Raw genomic sequence first — 14,454 nt, 5'->3', positions numbered from 1 at the left:
TGTGTGTGTGTGTGTGTACTTTACCCCATGTACAATTAAAAAAAATCACTTTTATAGAAGAGAAGCTGCAGAAATGCTATACATACTTTTCTTTCTATATTTATTATTTTTTAGATGTAGATAGATTATTAAATAGTGTGGATAGACAACATGAGTAGTTTTTATAGTCATATGCTACATATGACAGCATCACACTTCCTTCCCAGCAGTAAAATGAGGTGGTTAGCATATGGTTCACTTAGCATAGAGCATAGTCCTACTTCTAATTAGACCCTTTTGTCATGTCCCAGCAGTCCATTCCTGTCTGAGAAAGGGAAAGCAGTATACAGTACAAGGAAAAAAATACTTTATAAAAATACTGTAAATAATCATTCTCAATGATGAGCCATTAAATCTTTATTTCACAGGGAAATGAGAGAATGGCACTACTGTACCATCAGCACTTTTGAATTCAGATAATTTTGTGGGCTTCACGCAGTGCCTATGCCAGGCAGCTTTATTGAAAGCCAAACAAGACAAGAGAGGAATGTTAGTAGGCAACAACAAAACTTCAAAAAGCGAATGTCCTGGGTCCTATTTATAAGATAAACTAACACTACTTAACCTCTTCACCTTTATACATGTCTATTTTGATGTCTTGTCTTCTTAGTGTCTACTTCTGAAAAGGCTCACAAAGCAAAGTGGCTTCCTGGGAACAGTCAACAAAAGGAACTTACCTTGGCTTAGTCAAGAGTTGCAGGTTAAAAAAATAGGTTTCGGAAATGATGAACATGCCAGACTTTTTTCCTAAATGTGTCTCTTATACAGCCAGGGGTTTGTATTCCTGTGAGTACTATATCATAAAAAGGCCCCTTCGCAAATTTGACATTACATTTTTTTTTTTAAAAAATTGTGTGCAGTGACAAAAATCCAAAGAAGGCTGCACATTAGCATACTGCTGTTACTTCAGTCTCATGGAGTTTAATTTTATCTAAGATCCTTTTGCTAACAGCTGAAGACTTTAACTCTTCAGTGTCCACAACAAAGTATAGCCTCAAAGCAATTACTATATTGTCATCAAATATGAAAACATAATGACATTTTATTCCAAAAAATTTCTACATATTTATTCAATATACAAGCACTTGTTGATCTTCATTTTACAATAAGTGAACATTTAAAGGAACTTACAGTCATAGTATAATGAACTGAAGTTGTGAAAGTTTGTAAAGTTTGTCAAAGTTTTTTTTTTCTACTTTTCATCCTGAGGGAACATGAAAAAACCATGGGGGGGAAGATGTGTTCATGTGAAATACTATTTCCAAACCATTTCTGAGAATCAACAAAGTTTTCCTCTTTTAACCTTAAGGGTTAGAACTGGTAGCGCTGGTTAGAGCTACTTCTACATTCATAGCAGTGCTGTAGCACTTGTTCCCACAAACAATATTAATCACGTCTTTACTCATAACTTGCAAATATAAAAGTGAAAAAAAAAAAAAAAGAAAAAAGAAAACGCCCCTGGCCACAGTATCTGAACTTTAGATTATCTGGCTCTAATGGTCCTGTTTGCAATACCAATTGACTCTGACCATACCATAATATAATGATGTATAACAAGAAAAGAAAAAAGCTATATATTTTGTTCTGCAATATATTCTTCTGAAGTTTAAATTTATGGACTCTGGAAAAAGTCTTAATCCTAATCCTACTTTAAACCCAAAGAATAGTCGTTACGCTCTCTTTTTTCCCCCAAGGGTCTTGCAATATCCTTTTCACTAAACACTTACCATTCCCCACATTCTTGCGAACCAATGGCATTTTTCTGTTTTGATGAAATTTGGAAGCAATCCTCAAGAGTTTTTCAGAAAGTGTTATACTAATCCTTTATGTTCAACAGAACTAAATGAGAAATAAAATAGTATATACATCTGTACCAAATGTGCCTTATTCTTTATTATATTAGTCAAATTCAAAAGTCTAAGTGTCTTATATTATTATATATTTATAGTATATTGTATTATTTACATTTCTTTTGCTTTGTTATATTTTTTATTAATGCTGTTAACGATAATGATAATGATAATGATATCTTACTAATCTAAAGGTGTTTTCTAAAAAAAAAAAGGTTTACAGATTTTGATTCTCTCAAGATTAAAATTTCACTTTCAATTTCAAATCCATACAAGCACACATTTTCAAATTGAGTAGTAGTATATTTGTCATTATATTAGTTAGTATATTAGTATATTAGTTATTGCTCATTGGCCTTTGTATTATAAACTGATATTTTTTAATTAACACATTCATGTATCATCTATAGAAAAAACTAAACACAATAGATGTATAATATAAAATATCTCAGATTTGCATGATTTCTTATTACATTGGCTGAAGTCTGTGTATTACACTGTCCATAATCAATTTATTCTAACTGGTTGTACACCCAGCGTCACAACCCAAAGTTACTGCTCAACGTTTGCTTACTGTGAAAGCTGAACAAGTCAGGAATCAAACATCTGGCATTAACATAGCTTAGTGTTGTTAGCTCAAAGGCCCCTGAAAGGTATCAGCAAACACTAGTGAAGTGATAAGTGCCTTTAGGAGAGATGTCTGTCAGCAGCACAAATTACCCAGCCAGGGGCAATATGATGTCGCGTACCAGGGTCTGAAGGAAGCAGGACACCAACAGTGTCGGCCAGAAAGGTAAAGAGGGCAAAGGTATTCTTGCCACTGAAAAGCATGCAGCAGGGCAAGGCTGGCAATCCCCAGCAATGCAAGTTGAGGAGAAGACCTTGAGCACACTCCTCCCAGTTCCTCAGAAAGGCTCAACAGTAGCACCAGTATAAGAGGGAAGAGGACAGTGACCTGTAAAGCTTTGTTGCTGGAAAACTGCTTATCTAGACAAAGACATTCCTTCACACAAAGCATCCAGTTTCATTGCAGCAAGATTTATTTCAGGGATATGTTTAATTTTACTTTTAAAGTGAATTCGAGAAAACTCCTTAAATTCTCATGCTCACCCAGTAATATCAATATAAAATATGCAGAACACTTTATTACCATTATACATAAGAGGTAAACACTGAATCAGAAGCACATTGCTGCAAATGACAGTCTATCTTATAAAGATCAGCAGGGTGAAAGCTTTCATTGTAAAACCAAAAAGGTGATTGAGGTTTGATTAAAAAAGCCTGACTTGACTTGCAATCAGAAATTAAAAAAAAGTTTAGACTGTTTTGCTATTTACATGCGTTAATTCATTGCATCTCGGAAGTTTTTGTGAATTTCTAAGTAAACATTCATGTTTAATTGATTTAACTCTAATCCTTACTGTAAACATGAATTAACATGTCACAGTTGCACAATGATTTGAGGTACAGGATTCAGTTGAAGTCCATATAAATGTCACCACATTGTTTTCAAATGAAACCCAGGGGGCAATGTCCATCCCTGACTGCTGATCTCCGATCATTTTTTTGTTCTTTTTAAAGTATAAAAAGGCAGCATTCTTATTCAAGGACTCCTACTGGCTGCCCTGTCCCTATGCCAATGGCTGTATATTTAAGGGAAATAAGGTGACATAGAGTTTCAAATGAGCCGCCTACAGCTGCTGAGTCAACATTCCTCAGGGACTGGTAGTGCAGCCGTCGAGGACACTGTCTTGTCCTTGGAACTAAAGGTAAGATACCCATCAGAATAGTAAATAAATAAGAATAAACATTACTCTACTGAAACTATTAATGGTGCTATTTGGCAAAAAATGTAGTCATGAATGAGTGAGTCAGTAATGCTATTTTAAAGGCAATAATAGTAATAATAATAATAATAATAATAATAATAATAATAATAATAATAATAATAATTACTAAAGAATTAGATCCAAACTTTTAATGCCAGCAATGTATTCATCTGAAAGAGTAAGACAAGTACAGCCAGCGATAGTCATGAATTCAAATACTTAATTCTAATAAGATATGTAAATATTTTATCATACTCAAAAATAAGTGGCTGACAGTATCAATTACATAATTATATAGTTCAAGGATGCTGAAATAAAGCAATTCCATTTCACATTCGAGTACAACTGTTTTTGATTTTCACTTCTTTAGTAATATTATTGACTTAATTACTAATGTGCCCCTGACTAAAAGTTAAAATTAAAAAGGGATTAAAGACAAGCATTTAGGTTAGCAATGAAATTACATACATGTTATATCCAACCTGTTGTAATTTGTGACAAATGCTTTACCCATGTGGGCTTCTAAAAATAAATTCAGTGCAGAGTGATTAAAAAAAAATCTCATCAGCAGAAGCAATAGTCAAGGGTTAACATTTCTAAACCCATCTGTTGAAATAGGTGAATTAGAATGCAATGGTTGCCAATTTGTTTGCAGTGGGTCCAAACTGTACGGGAGTTCTTTGTCCTGACAAGCAGGTGAGATCAAAGCAAAGGAGGACAAAAGCGGCTCAGCAGTGATTTGTCAGAGGACGAAAGGCACTCTGGTCTGGGAAAGGGGCCGTGGTATGAGAAAAAGTACAGCAAAAAAGGTTCAAAGGTCAGTTTGATTTGGTCTCGATTATTGGTGCCTCCTTTTTTCCACAGAAGAGCCAGAAAAAAAGAACCAGTGGCTAATAACCTCTGTAATCTGGCAAAAGACCCATTGTGTGCATGATTTTGGAATGTGTGGGCAATTAAAGGACATCCCCAAAAATGTTGCACTGGTATAACATAAATAAGGCACAAATATGTTACTTGCAAAAGAGGACTAAACAGCATAATTATCTGTAGGCTGTATGTTATATTCAGTTTACTGTACAAAACATCACAAGGTATTTAATAATCCTTGACTAAGTATTTATCACATAATCCCTCAAAAATAGGGATTCTGCGCTGAAACTTTGATTGGCATATCGAACAAACAGAAGTATTATCAAAACGTTGTGAAAGCAAACTGAGAGCAAACACTTTAAGATTACCCCACATAATCCCCAGGATTGGGGCTGTTTTATGTTTGAACTAGTAATGGCTTTTTAATTGGAGAGAGGGGCAGCCCCCCAGTTGACACTACCTCCTCCTAGGGATTTATCGCACTTACAAATTGAAACTTCCCCTTCCATTGAAATTAAGATTTATGACAGTGAATAATTTATTTAGGGAAAAAACAACAGTTCCTCATCCAAAAATACATATAGGCTTCTGCACTGATTCTCTTTGTTATCAATACTTGGAGACATAACAAATGGTAGCTATATGGAAAAAAGATAAAGAAAGAACAATGATAGGTTTTATGTGATCAAAACAGACCTGCAGTTTCCTTAATTTGACCAATTTAGTAAAATGTTAAGAGATTACAGACTTATCAGACAGATCTTAGCTACTTGAGGACAGCTATGATATTCATACATACTTTTTAAGACAAAATAAGTTTATATTATGGGTCTGCAAAGGTCTCCATAACGGTGATCTTCAGATCAGTTTCTGTAAACAGATGTGTGGCTTTGTGGACAGTTACAGACAGTTAGAGAATAATGGGCGGGAAGAAACAGGAGACCGTGTCTAAATTCTGACTACCTGTGAGAATGAACTACATCAAAAAGTCATTATCACAAGTGGTCAAGAATATGCCTGTGAGGTAGATCACTTGACCTTTGTTTAACTGCTGTCCAGTGTGTCTACAGAAGAACAGTGCACAAGCTGATGAAGAGTTTTATAGCACAGCACCCACGCCAGTAAAACTGACACCAAGAGATAAAAAACAGTGACAAATTATTGAGGCATTCCCAGAAGAATCATAGCCAACACTGACATAATGACTAAGCATTCTGGATGTAGAACCTAATAATGAAAATGGAAATAAATACACAGTAATAGAAAGGTGGAAGCAATTTTAGCAAAGGTCCTTTAGGTGTAACTATTCCTCTGTTTGGCTGAAACCAACGCTTAAGTCCAGTATTTAAAAAAGAGCCTTAAAGTAATATCAATAAACAGTTCATATATGATGGAATTCACATTTTATTTTATTTCCCGGTGGGGCAAGATGAAAGCCAGAATTCTTACATTACTGACATTTAAATAAAAAATTAATTTTTAGTTTGTCCATTGTCCCAGTTTATTTTGACAGCATCCATTTCATCTTTACATTTATCCATTTAGCTGATGCTTTTCTCTAAAACTACTTAATATATTAAAGTACCAACAATTATTTATCCATTTATGCAAATGGAGGGACAGCTGGTAGTACAGTGCTTAGAGCTGTTGCCCTGGGACCTGAAAGTCATAGGTTTGATACCCACCTCCAACTGTAACACTCTTGAGCAATGTGCTTACCCTAAATTGTTCAAGTAACATTTCCCAACTGTATACACGGGTAAATATTCGCAAGTCACTTGGGACAAAAGCTTCAGCTAAATGAATAAATATAAACATAATGATCCTGAGCAACTTTTTACAGTGGTACTTAGCTCAGGGTAAGTACCTTGCTCAGGTGTACTACAGTGGTATTCAAACCTGCAACCTTTGATTCCACAGGCAGTAGCTCTAATAACTATGCTACCAGTGGTATGATCTGGAGAACGCATTGATCTTTCTTATACAATGGTAAATGTATGCTCTTCAGAAGAACACTATTTTTCTTGAAAGATATGTAAAAATTGCTAATGATACGACTGTATGGAACAGCCCAAATGAATGAGTTAAGCATAATTGCTGCTTATGTTTATAAAGAAGTATGTTAGATATATACAGCAACATTCAGTACATTTTTGATGTAATTATAGACTACATACACACCATATATATATATAAATATACAGGGTGGGTGCATCCCAAAGTACAAAGTGTGTAATTTTCAGATGAATCATTGCATATTGGGATGTGATCTTTCAGAAAACGACTCAGAAGAAGCTCTGCTCTCACATGGCTCTCTTCAGAGATGTGATTTTCAGTGCCACAGTAACCTGTGAAATTTTATCCACACTGCATTTTCACAGGCAACACAAAATTGAGACCCAACTCCCTGTTCAAAGGCTAGCTGGCAGAAAGTTTTCTTCTTCTTATTATTATTATTATTATTATTAGCAGCAGCAACAGCATCTTGCCTCAAGTGTCATTATCAAATCCACATGATTTTCCCTGCAAGTCTTGCCTGTCCCAGGAGCAGAAAGAACTGATTGATGGCCATCATCTCCTGCGCTGTTTCTCTCTGTTTGTCAGCTGAGCTTCCTGGTGCTAATCGATGACTTCGGGCATGCCAATAAAAAGGAGCGATGGAGGCAGATAAAACTGGGCTGGGCCAAAGCGGCTGCCTCGTCGGACCTGCACTAGTCTCAACACTTCTCCGATCCGATGGGACCGTTCGAGTCACTTCTGCGCGTTCCGGCAGCAGCACCGGGCTTTTCGGCCATGCCACAATGGTGATCGTCCTGCTCTGGGTGTTGCTGGGCTTCCTGGATCCCAGCTGGCAGGAGGTCTCCCCGACCCTGGCTCCGATGGCCAGGGAGCAGTGCGTCAGGGGCCAGGCGTGCGACCCCCGGCACAAGAGAGACGCTGGAGGACGCGGCGGCGTGTACGAGCACCTCGGGGGCGCGCCCAGACGCAGGAAGCTCTACTGCGCGACTAAGTATCACCTGCAGATACACCCGAACGGGAGGATAGATGGATCTCTGGAAGAGAACAGCCCCTTCAGTGAGTATCCTCCGCTGACAGCGCCCGAGTGCGCATTTCAGGCCGTTCTGACGGCCCTTCGGCTTGCGCGTGCACGTGAGAACACGTAGTAGGCTAGATGCGTGTTCTTTATTTTTATTTAAGCAAGATCATTTCAGTTTAACCACGGTACACCCTTCAGCTACGCTCATTCATAATAAACAATAAGTTTTATGATGTATATACACCGTTATATATTACAAATAATACACAAGTATATTTTATCATTATTTTACTCATACAAATAGTGTCTGCGAATGCAACTAGTTCTCTTACAGGAGATAAAATGTTATAATTTTTAAATACTCAGCTACGTAATACGTGTTCTTCTGTACTTTAAAAAAAGGGGGAAAAAAATGTATATTATTATGTTCCGGATTCCCTAAGCTTAACTTTCAGTCATGTGCGATTTTAAAGTGTTAACACATGAAGAGATATGATTTATGAATTACTCCAGAATGCTCTGCACGGCGTTATAATTATATAAACATGTGCAGTGTTGCGTGCTCTTACAGAAAGTCATGAATCTCAATGAAAAAAGTTAGAAAACATGTTCCGTCGAGACCAAATGCAGTTGCGCGTCGAGCTGTTTTTTTACTTAATTTTCTTCTGCTGTATCCCAGTTAGTTTATGACGGACACAGAACAGCACGATAACACTTAGAACAATACAGTGTAGACAATGAATGCAGTGAGTAACTTCCCAAAGCGGTACCTGAACATGAGGAGTGGACAAAGCACAGCTCATTTGTTCTTCTGTGTGTCGTGTGTGTTAAACGTTTATTTAAATGATCGATCTGTGAGACTGATCACTTGATATTCCAAAATAAATTACTTGTTCTATCTACCATGTGTATTGATATTGAGAATATTGATACTGTTGTGTCAATTATACATCAACTCTTCACCTACATTCACAGTGCATTAATTGCTTAATTAATTTAAACTATAGTATCCTTGAATTAAATGAACTCTATATGCCTTTAATTGATTATTTTTCAGCATTCATCCCTAAATACCTGTGTGCTACTTCACAGTGACGTGGTTCCCCACTATTCAAAACAAAGGTTCAGTTTTTTTTTCTTTTTTTTTTTTTTTTTGAGGTTTTGCTGAAGGATTTAACCTTTTGTGCCGGATTAACTGAACCTGGAGTTCAATGTCATTCATCTCTTCCTTAAGTATAGTAGTAAATCTCATTGACCCCTCTCAGTGCTTCCAGCAACTTGTTTTTTAAAGTCTGAATACATTTTCTGAGTTGATTCTTTGTAAAAGTCAAGAAAGCATTTCTCCTCATCGCCTGGCTTTGCTTTCAGACAAGGTACATAACTGTTGTAGATTTTTAAATCCCATTTATGTATAGAAAATAGGAAATGGTGGGTGCAAGGCCTCTAATCCAGTATACACCCATCAAATCTATGTGGGTGACCTTTTTGTTCATCTTGAAAAATGTTGAAATGCATGAAATCTGATTTTTGTTGGTGCAAATCTAATGCTCAGTTCTTGCTGTGATATGGATTGTGTTGTTCTTCATTATGTGAACACACACTTCAAAATGAGGTCCTTCAGTTTGCACAGTAGATTTAGACCCTTCCTTTCCTAAATGGGTTTCAAACTGATAAGTTACCATAATGCTTTCATTTATTTCTTTGTAGGTATATTGGAAATCACAGCCGTTGACGTTGGAGTGGTGGCTATAAAAGGTCTTTTTTCAGGCAGATATCTGGCTATGAACAAAAAAGGACGTCTTTATGCTTCAGTAAGTGCCACGTGACATTATTTCAGAAACAATAGCTCTTGCACGACAGTTTCTTTTTCACAGAATTATTCAGAGTATCGATATTTGCATGGATTTACCCATTACATCTCTGTGAAACGCTAAAGTTCCCCTGTGTGACATTAAAAAATACATCATAATTGCAGGTGTAAGACTTGTTAGTCACGCTGGAAAAACATTATTTGCTCATTACAAAGCAAAGTTCTTTATTTGACAGAATCAGGGTTCTTGGAGATGGCATCAGTCATTCAGTGTTCACTGCAGTATTTCCAAATTTAAAAAAAAAGATTGCTTCTTAATAGGTCTGAAAAATTAGTTCACTGCAACATAAATTTATATTTTCATATGAATTGTTTACTGATAACAGTTAATCAAATGTTTGTCATAAATTAGAGTTCAACGATATATAAACTCTTGTGTTCAGGACTTATTAGACAATACAGTATAAAGTTTTTTCCTATGTCAGTTTTAAAATGGATTTTCCTAGACAAAAAAATAGAAACTGGAAGTTGCAATAGTGAAAGTTGGTCTTACAGACTAATGAGTCAACTACCAAGTATCTGTAAGTTGCAAAGGGTTGGCACAGTTGTGCCTGTGCAGTTTGTGCAGTCCAGCATAGAGGAGGCAGTCACATGCCTGAGGTTGTTTTCCTGGTCACAGACTTGGTGATCTTCACCAAGTCCATGGCATCTAAACCAGCTATAAAAGCATACTGAAGAGGCATGCTGCTCCATCAGGATTTTGGCTAATTGGACAAGCTTCATGTTTCATGTAAATGCTGACCTGACACACACCTCAAAGTTGTGTAAGAACTATTTGGTGAAAAAAAGAAAATAATAGACAATTCAAGCTAATGATCTGGATGTGAATATATGTATTATTTATTTTCCAGAAATTGTACTCAGACTGGTACTACAGACACAATTCTGTTCAACATTAACCAGAAAAGTATTCCAAATTCCATAGATTCATGTGAACCAGAGGATGTTTCAAACATAAAACAGGTTGTACAAACATTGATGTAGGACTTTGCCTTTCTCCCTCAGGATGTCTTTAAACCGGAATGCGAATTTGTGGAGCGGATCCATGAACTGGGTTATAACACCTATGCCTCACGGCACTACAGAACAGCACCCCCATCCCCAAGGTCCAATAGGAGGAGAGCTAGTGCAGAAAGACTGTGGTACGTGTCCATCAACGGGAAAGGCCGACCCAGGAGAGGTTTCAAGACTCGCAGAACAGAGAAGGCGTCTCTCTTTCTGCCCAGAGTCCTGGCAAACAAGGACCATGAGATGGTGCACCTTTTCCACACCAGTCATCTCTACCGGGAAAAGGTCCTGAAAGCCATAGGGCAGGCAGAAAGGAGAAGGCAAAAGCACAGTACATCTGGGGTTAAATCTACAGGGTCTGTGGACTGATAAAGAATGTTTAATGGTGCTGATGCTTAAAAAAAACATCACCAAGCCTCATGACAAGATACAAGGATGAACTGAAATCCAGCCCTTTGCCTAGGAAAACATTGTCTCAAGCCATCTTTGAGAAAATTTGGAACACAGCTGAAATGAGGCACAACTTTACCACTGGGTTTGTGTGAAGGGAAGGACAGTCATATTTTTACATCCATATTGCATACATAAATTAGTTAGCACTACCAAAGTTCAAATATCTGGACATTCTAACAATAACATGAAAAATTCACTATTTATGAAATCCATTTTGTCTATTTTGAAAGTTTGGTAAATGTCAGTTTTTCATAGATATTACATTTTGCATATAATATTTGACAGGTCTAACATGTGTTGTGCTACAGCTACAGGAACTATTGCAAGTATAGAACATTGTAAGACATCTTGCTTCGTATTAACACACCCAGTACAGATAAAGTCAACAAACTTTTATGAATTTGACTTAGGATGTTATAGGCCACTGCTCATGAACTGCAACACAAAGTATTTTGCTAACATTTGCGTAATTAATTTGGATCCACTACTTTAAGTTATTGATGTCACTGTTTGACATTATAATACAGTCAGGGTACTATGACTGTTTTAGCTATAAAACTTTTTGATACCTCATAGCTTTTAGGCTGTAGGTTTGGATGTGCGACTGAATCTGACAATGTGTAGAGTTTGCATGTTCTCTCTGTTTGTGTAGGTTTCCTCTAAATGCTCCAGTTTCCTCCCACAGTCCAAAAACATGTTTCATATGCTAAATTGTGTGTGTGTGTGTGTGTGTGTGTGTGTATGTGTGTGTGTGTGTGTGAGAGAGATTGCTCTGTAATGGAGTGGTACACTGTCCAGGGTTTACCTAATGCTTCTTAATAGGCTTGGACCACTGCAACCCTGCATTGAACAAGTCATTATTGGTAACGGATGGATGTACATTCAAACATTGCATATTTACAGTATTTTTTACATTGTTCTAAAAATGTAAATTATTTGGAGCTGTAACCAATAAACACACATGACATAGTATTTGTTGTTCTCTTTAAAAAAGGTAGGAATAGTGTTTTTAAAAGGAAACTATGTTTCATAGTATTGTGGTAGTCTCTATATTTCATTGTGTTTCGTATTTTAGATTGTTTGCCTTTAATCACATAAAAAATGTACTGAATGTTGCTGTAACAAAGGCTATTGCTTTTTACTCTGCAGCAAATGAGCTTGTACCTTTGCAGTGTAAACAGGGCATTGCATTCATGTGATAGACTGAGTGGTTTTGCAGTGTTGCTGAACGAAACATCCCTCTGGAGCCCGTTACTTAGTCCTCTTATATTTATATTTACATTTATTCATTTAGCAGACACTTTTGTCCAAAGTGACATACATCTCAGCAAAAATACAATTTGTGCATTACATTAAGAGAAAGAGACATGGCTGCAGACATGTGACTCTTAAGTAAACCTAGTTTGTTACCTTCCACTTGATGCACTGATGTTCATCACTCGAGTAGGTAAAGATGAATCCTGATAACCTCCTACCATTTTTTTTTTTTTTGTACCTATTTACCTGTTTCAAACAGGATCATACTTAAGGGTGATTAAAAAAGAGGAACATTTGATAGGCAAGCATTAAATACAATAAATAAACAACTGTCCTGCAAGTTCTAGTTCTACTGACTCCAGCTATAAGGATTTTACTGTGTGGATAAATGGTGTAAATAAACTTAGTGTGGCATGGAACGCAAAAAATGTATGTTATTCTGTCATGGCTGAAAGCTTTTTGCTTTTGACAATAGCTATATCCTGGGACTCTGAATTGATGGAGATATTCCTTGGCTTTCAAAAACTGATGAAAGTAATCCTTCATGGCCAAAACTTTGAAATTGTTTTGTCTGAAAACCTACCTCTAATGTTACTGAGAAATGCAAACGTTGTAGAGACATTTTACTCTAAGCATTTTGCTGTGTTTAACTTCTAATGGGCTAATAAAGGATGGCCTCTTCATTTTTTTTTTTTTTTTCGGGATCTGTCACCCATTCTCCTTGATATATGTTTTCAGATTGTCTAAAAGAGTACCTGAAAATATATTTAAATGGCTAAAACCCAATATTTTGGGCTTCTCAAAAAATGTCACCTATATGCAAGCCACGGCGACTTACCAAATTACATGTTTGATCTTTGATGCTTGGATGTTTCATTGCTAGGAAGTGTGGTGACACAGTGAGCTTGGACAGGTCCTGCTCTCTAGTGGGTCTGGGGTTCAAGTTCTGCTTGGGGTGCCTTGTGACAGGCTGGTGTTCCATCCTGGGTGTGTGCATATGAAAGAAACAAAAAACAAACAAATTAAGTCACCCCCCCACCCTCCAGCCTTATGCCCTGTGTTGCTGAGTTAGGCTCCAGATTGCCATAACCCCCCTGGGGAAGAAAAGTGGCTTCAGTCAGTGTATGTTTCATTTCTGTCATTTCATTTCATTCTGTCTCGTTTCATTTTTTAGGTGGCTGGTGTAGTAGATACTACCAATGGCAAATGATTTTCTCATGTAATTTGACTTTTTTCTACTTGATTGCTCTGATAATGATAGATTTTGTTTATTAACATGACAAGGGAATATATACTGTATTGCCCAATGCTTCCTTGACGGGCTTGGACCACTGCAACCCTGCATCGAATAAGTCGTTATTGATAAGGGATGGATGTACATTGAATCATGGTGCATTTACAGTGTTTTTTACACTATTCTAAAAGTGTAAATTATTTGGAGCTGTAACCAATAAACATACACGACATAGTGTTTCCTATGATTTCCTATATATATATATATATAGGAAAACATATGAAAGAAACAAAAAACAAACAAATTAAGTAAAATGTGAATATCAGCTATAGGTAGATTTTGTTTTTAATATTTTTTTGTATAATTGTTTTTTAGTCGCAGCGCGGCGGGTTCAGCCAGTGCCTGCTGTGTGGTGGGTCTGGGGTTCGAACCCTGCTTGGGGTGCTCTGCGACGGAGTGGTGTCCCGTCCTGGGTGTGTCCCCTCCCCCTCTGGCCTTGCACCCTGTGTTGCCGGGAAAGGCTCCGTCTCGCCGCGACCCCGCTCGGGACAAGCGGCTGTTGGTGATGGATGGGTGGATGGAATTTTCAGTTAAACCAAAATTGTGGAAAACAAACCCGGAGACTGAAAGTACTTTCTTCGCGAATATAAAACTTGTAATTTCACAGAACGTTCCATAGAGGTCAGCACAAGCAGCTCGTTACTATCAATACGAATCATGTAACGATGCATACGGATCAATAAAACTGGCAAATCCTGAAATACAGGCAACGCTGAAAAGGCAACATTCAGCGCTACATTTGCAAAGCAGAGAACATGTGCAGAAATTTTAGGACTCAAAAATACACAGTGAATTCCATAATTTAGTTAACTGGCAAAAGTGCCTGATAATTGACATTCTATCATCTACGTCCAAACAAAGCTAAATCTGAATTGATGTCGTCCACTCACTTATGACTTCACTTCAGGCACTTGGACTTAAAGCAGTGCAGTACGGCTTTTCTTAAA

The 14,454-nt window shown here is 37.1% G+C and overlaps 1 protein-coding gene across 1 annotated transcript; it reads left to right on the top strand.

Annotated features, from left to right (window-relative positions):
- The first annotated feature begins 7,371 nt into the window (after nt 1-7,371).
- LOC108939262 (fibroblast growth factor 3-like) lies at nt 7,372-10,872 on the top strand. Its single transcript, XM_018760443.2, has 3 exons — nt 7,372-7,663; nt 9,333-9,436; nt 10,501-10,872. The coding sequence occupies exons 1-3, from the start codon at nt 7,390-7,392 to the stop codon at nt 10,870-10,872; spliced, it is 750 nt and encodes a 249-aa protein (XP_018615959.1). The 5' UTR covers nt 7,372-7,389.
- Nucleotides 10,873-14,454: the final 3,582 nt, after the last annotated feature.

This window comes from Scleropages formosus, chromosome 2 (assembly GCF_900964775.1).
Source record: "Scleropages formosus chromosome 2, fSclFor1.1, whole genome shotgun sequence".
Classification (NCBI taxonomy): Eukaryota; Metazoa; Chordata; class Actinopteri; order Osteoglossiformes; family Osteoglossidae; genus Scleropages; species Scleropages formosus.
This window is presented reverse-complemented; position numbering and strand designations above follow the sequence as displayed.

Bases quoted from the DNA above. Each gene is read 5' to 3' on its own strand.
- LOC108939262 (XM_018760443.2), top strand. From the start codon at position 7,390: ATGGTGATCGTCCTGCTCTGGGTGTTGCTGGGCTTCCTGGATCCCAGC. The intron at 7,664-9,332 runs GTGAGTATCCTC...ATTTCTTTGTAG, and splicing joins GGAAGAGAACAGCCCCTTCA to GTATATTGGAAATCACAGCC. The intron at 9,437-10,500 runs GTAAGTGCCACG...TTTCTCCCTCAG, and splicing joins AAGGACGTCTTTATGCTTCA to GATGTCTTTAAACCGGAATG.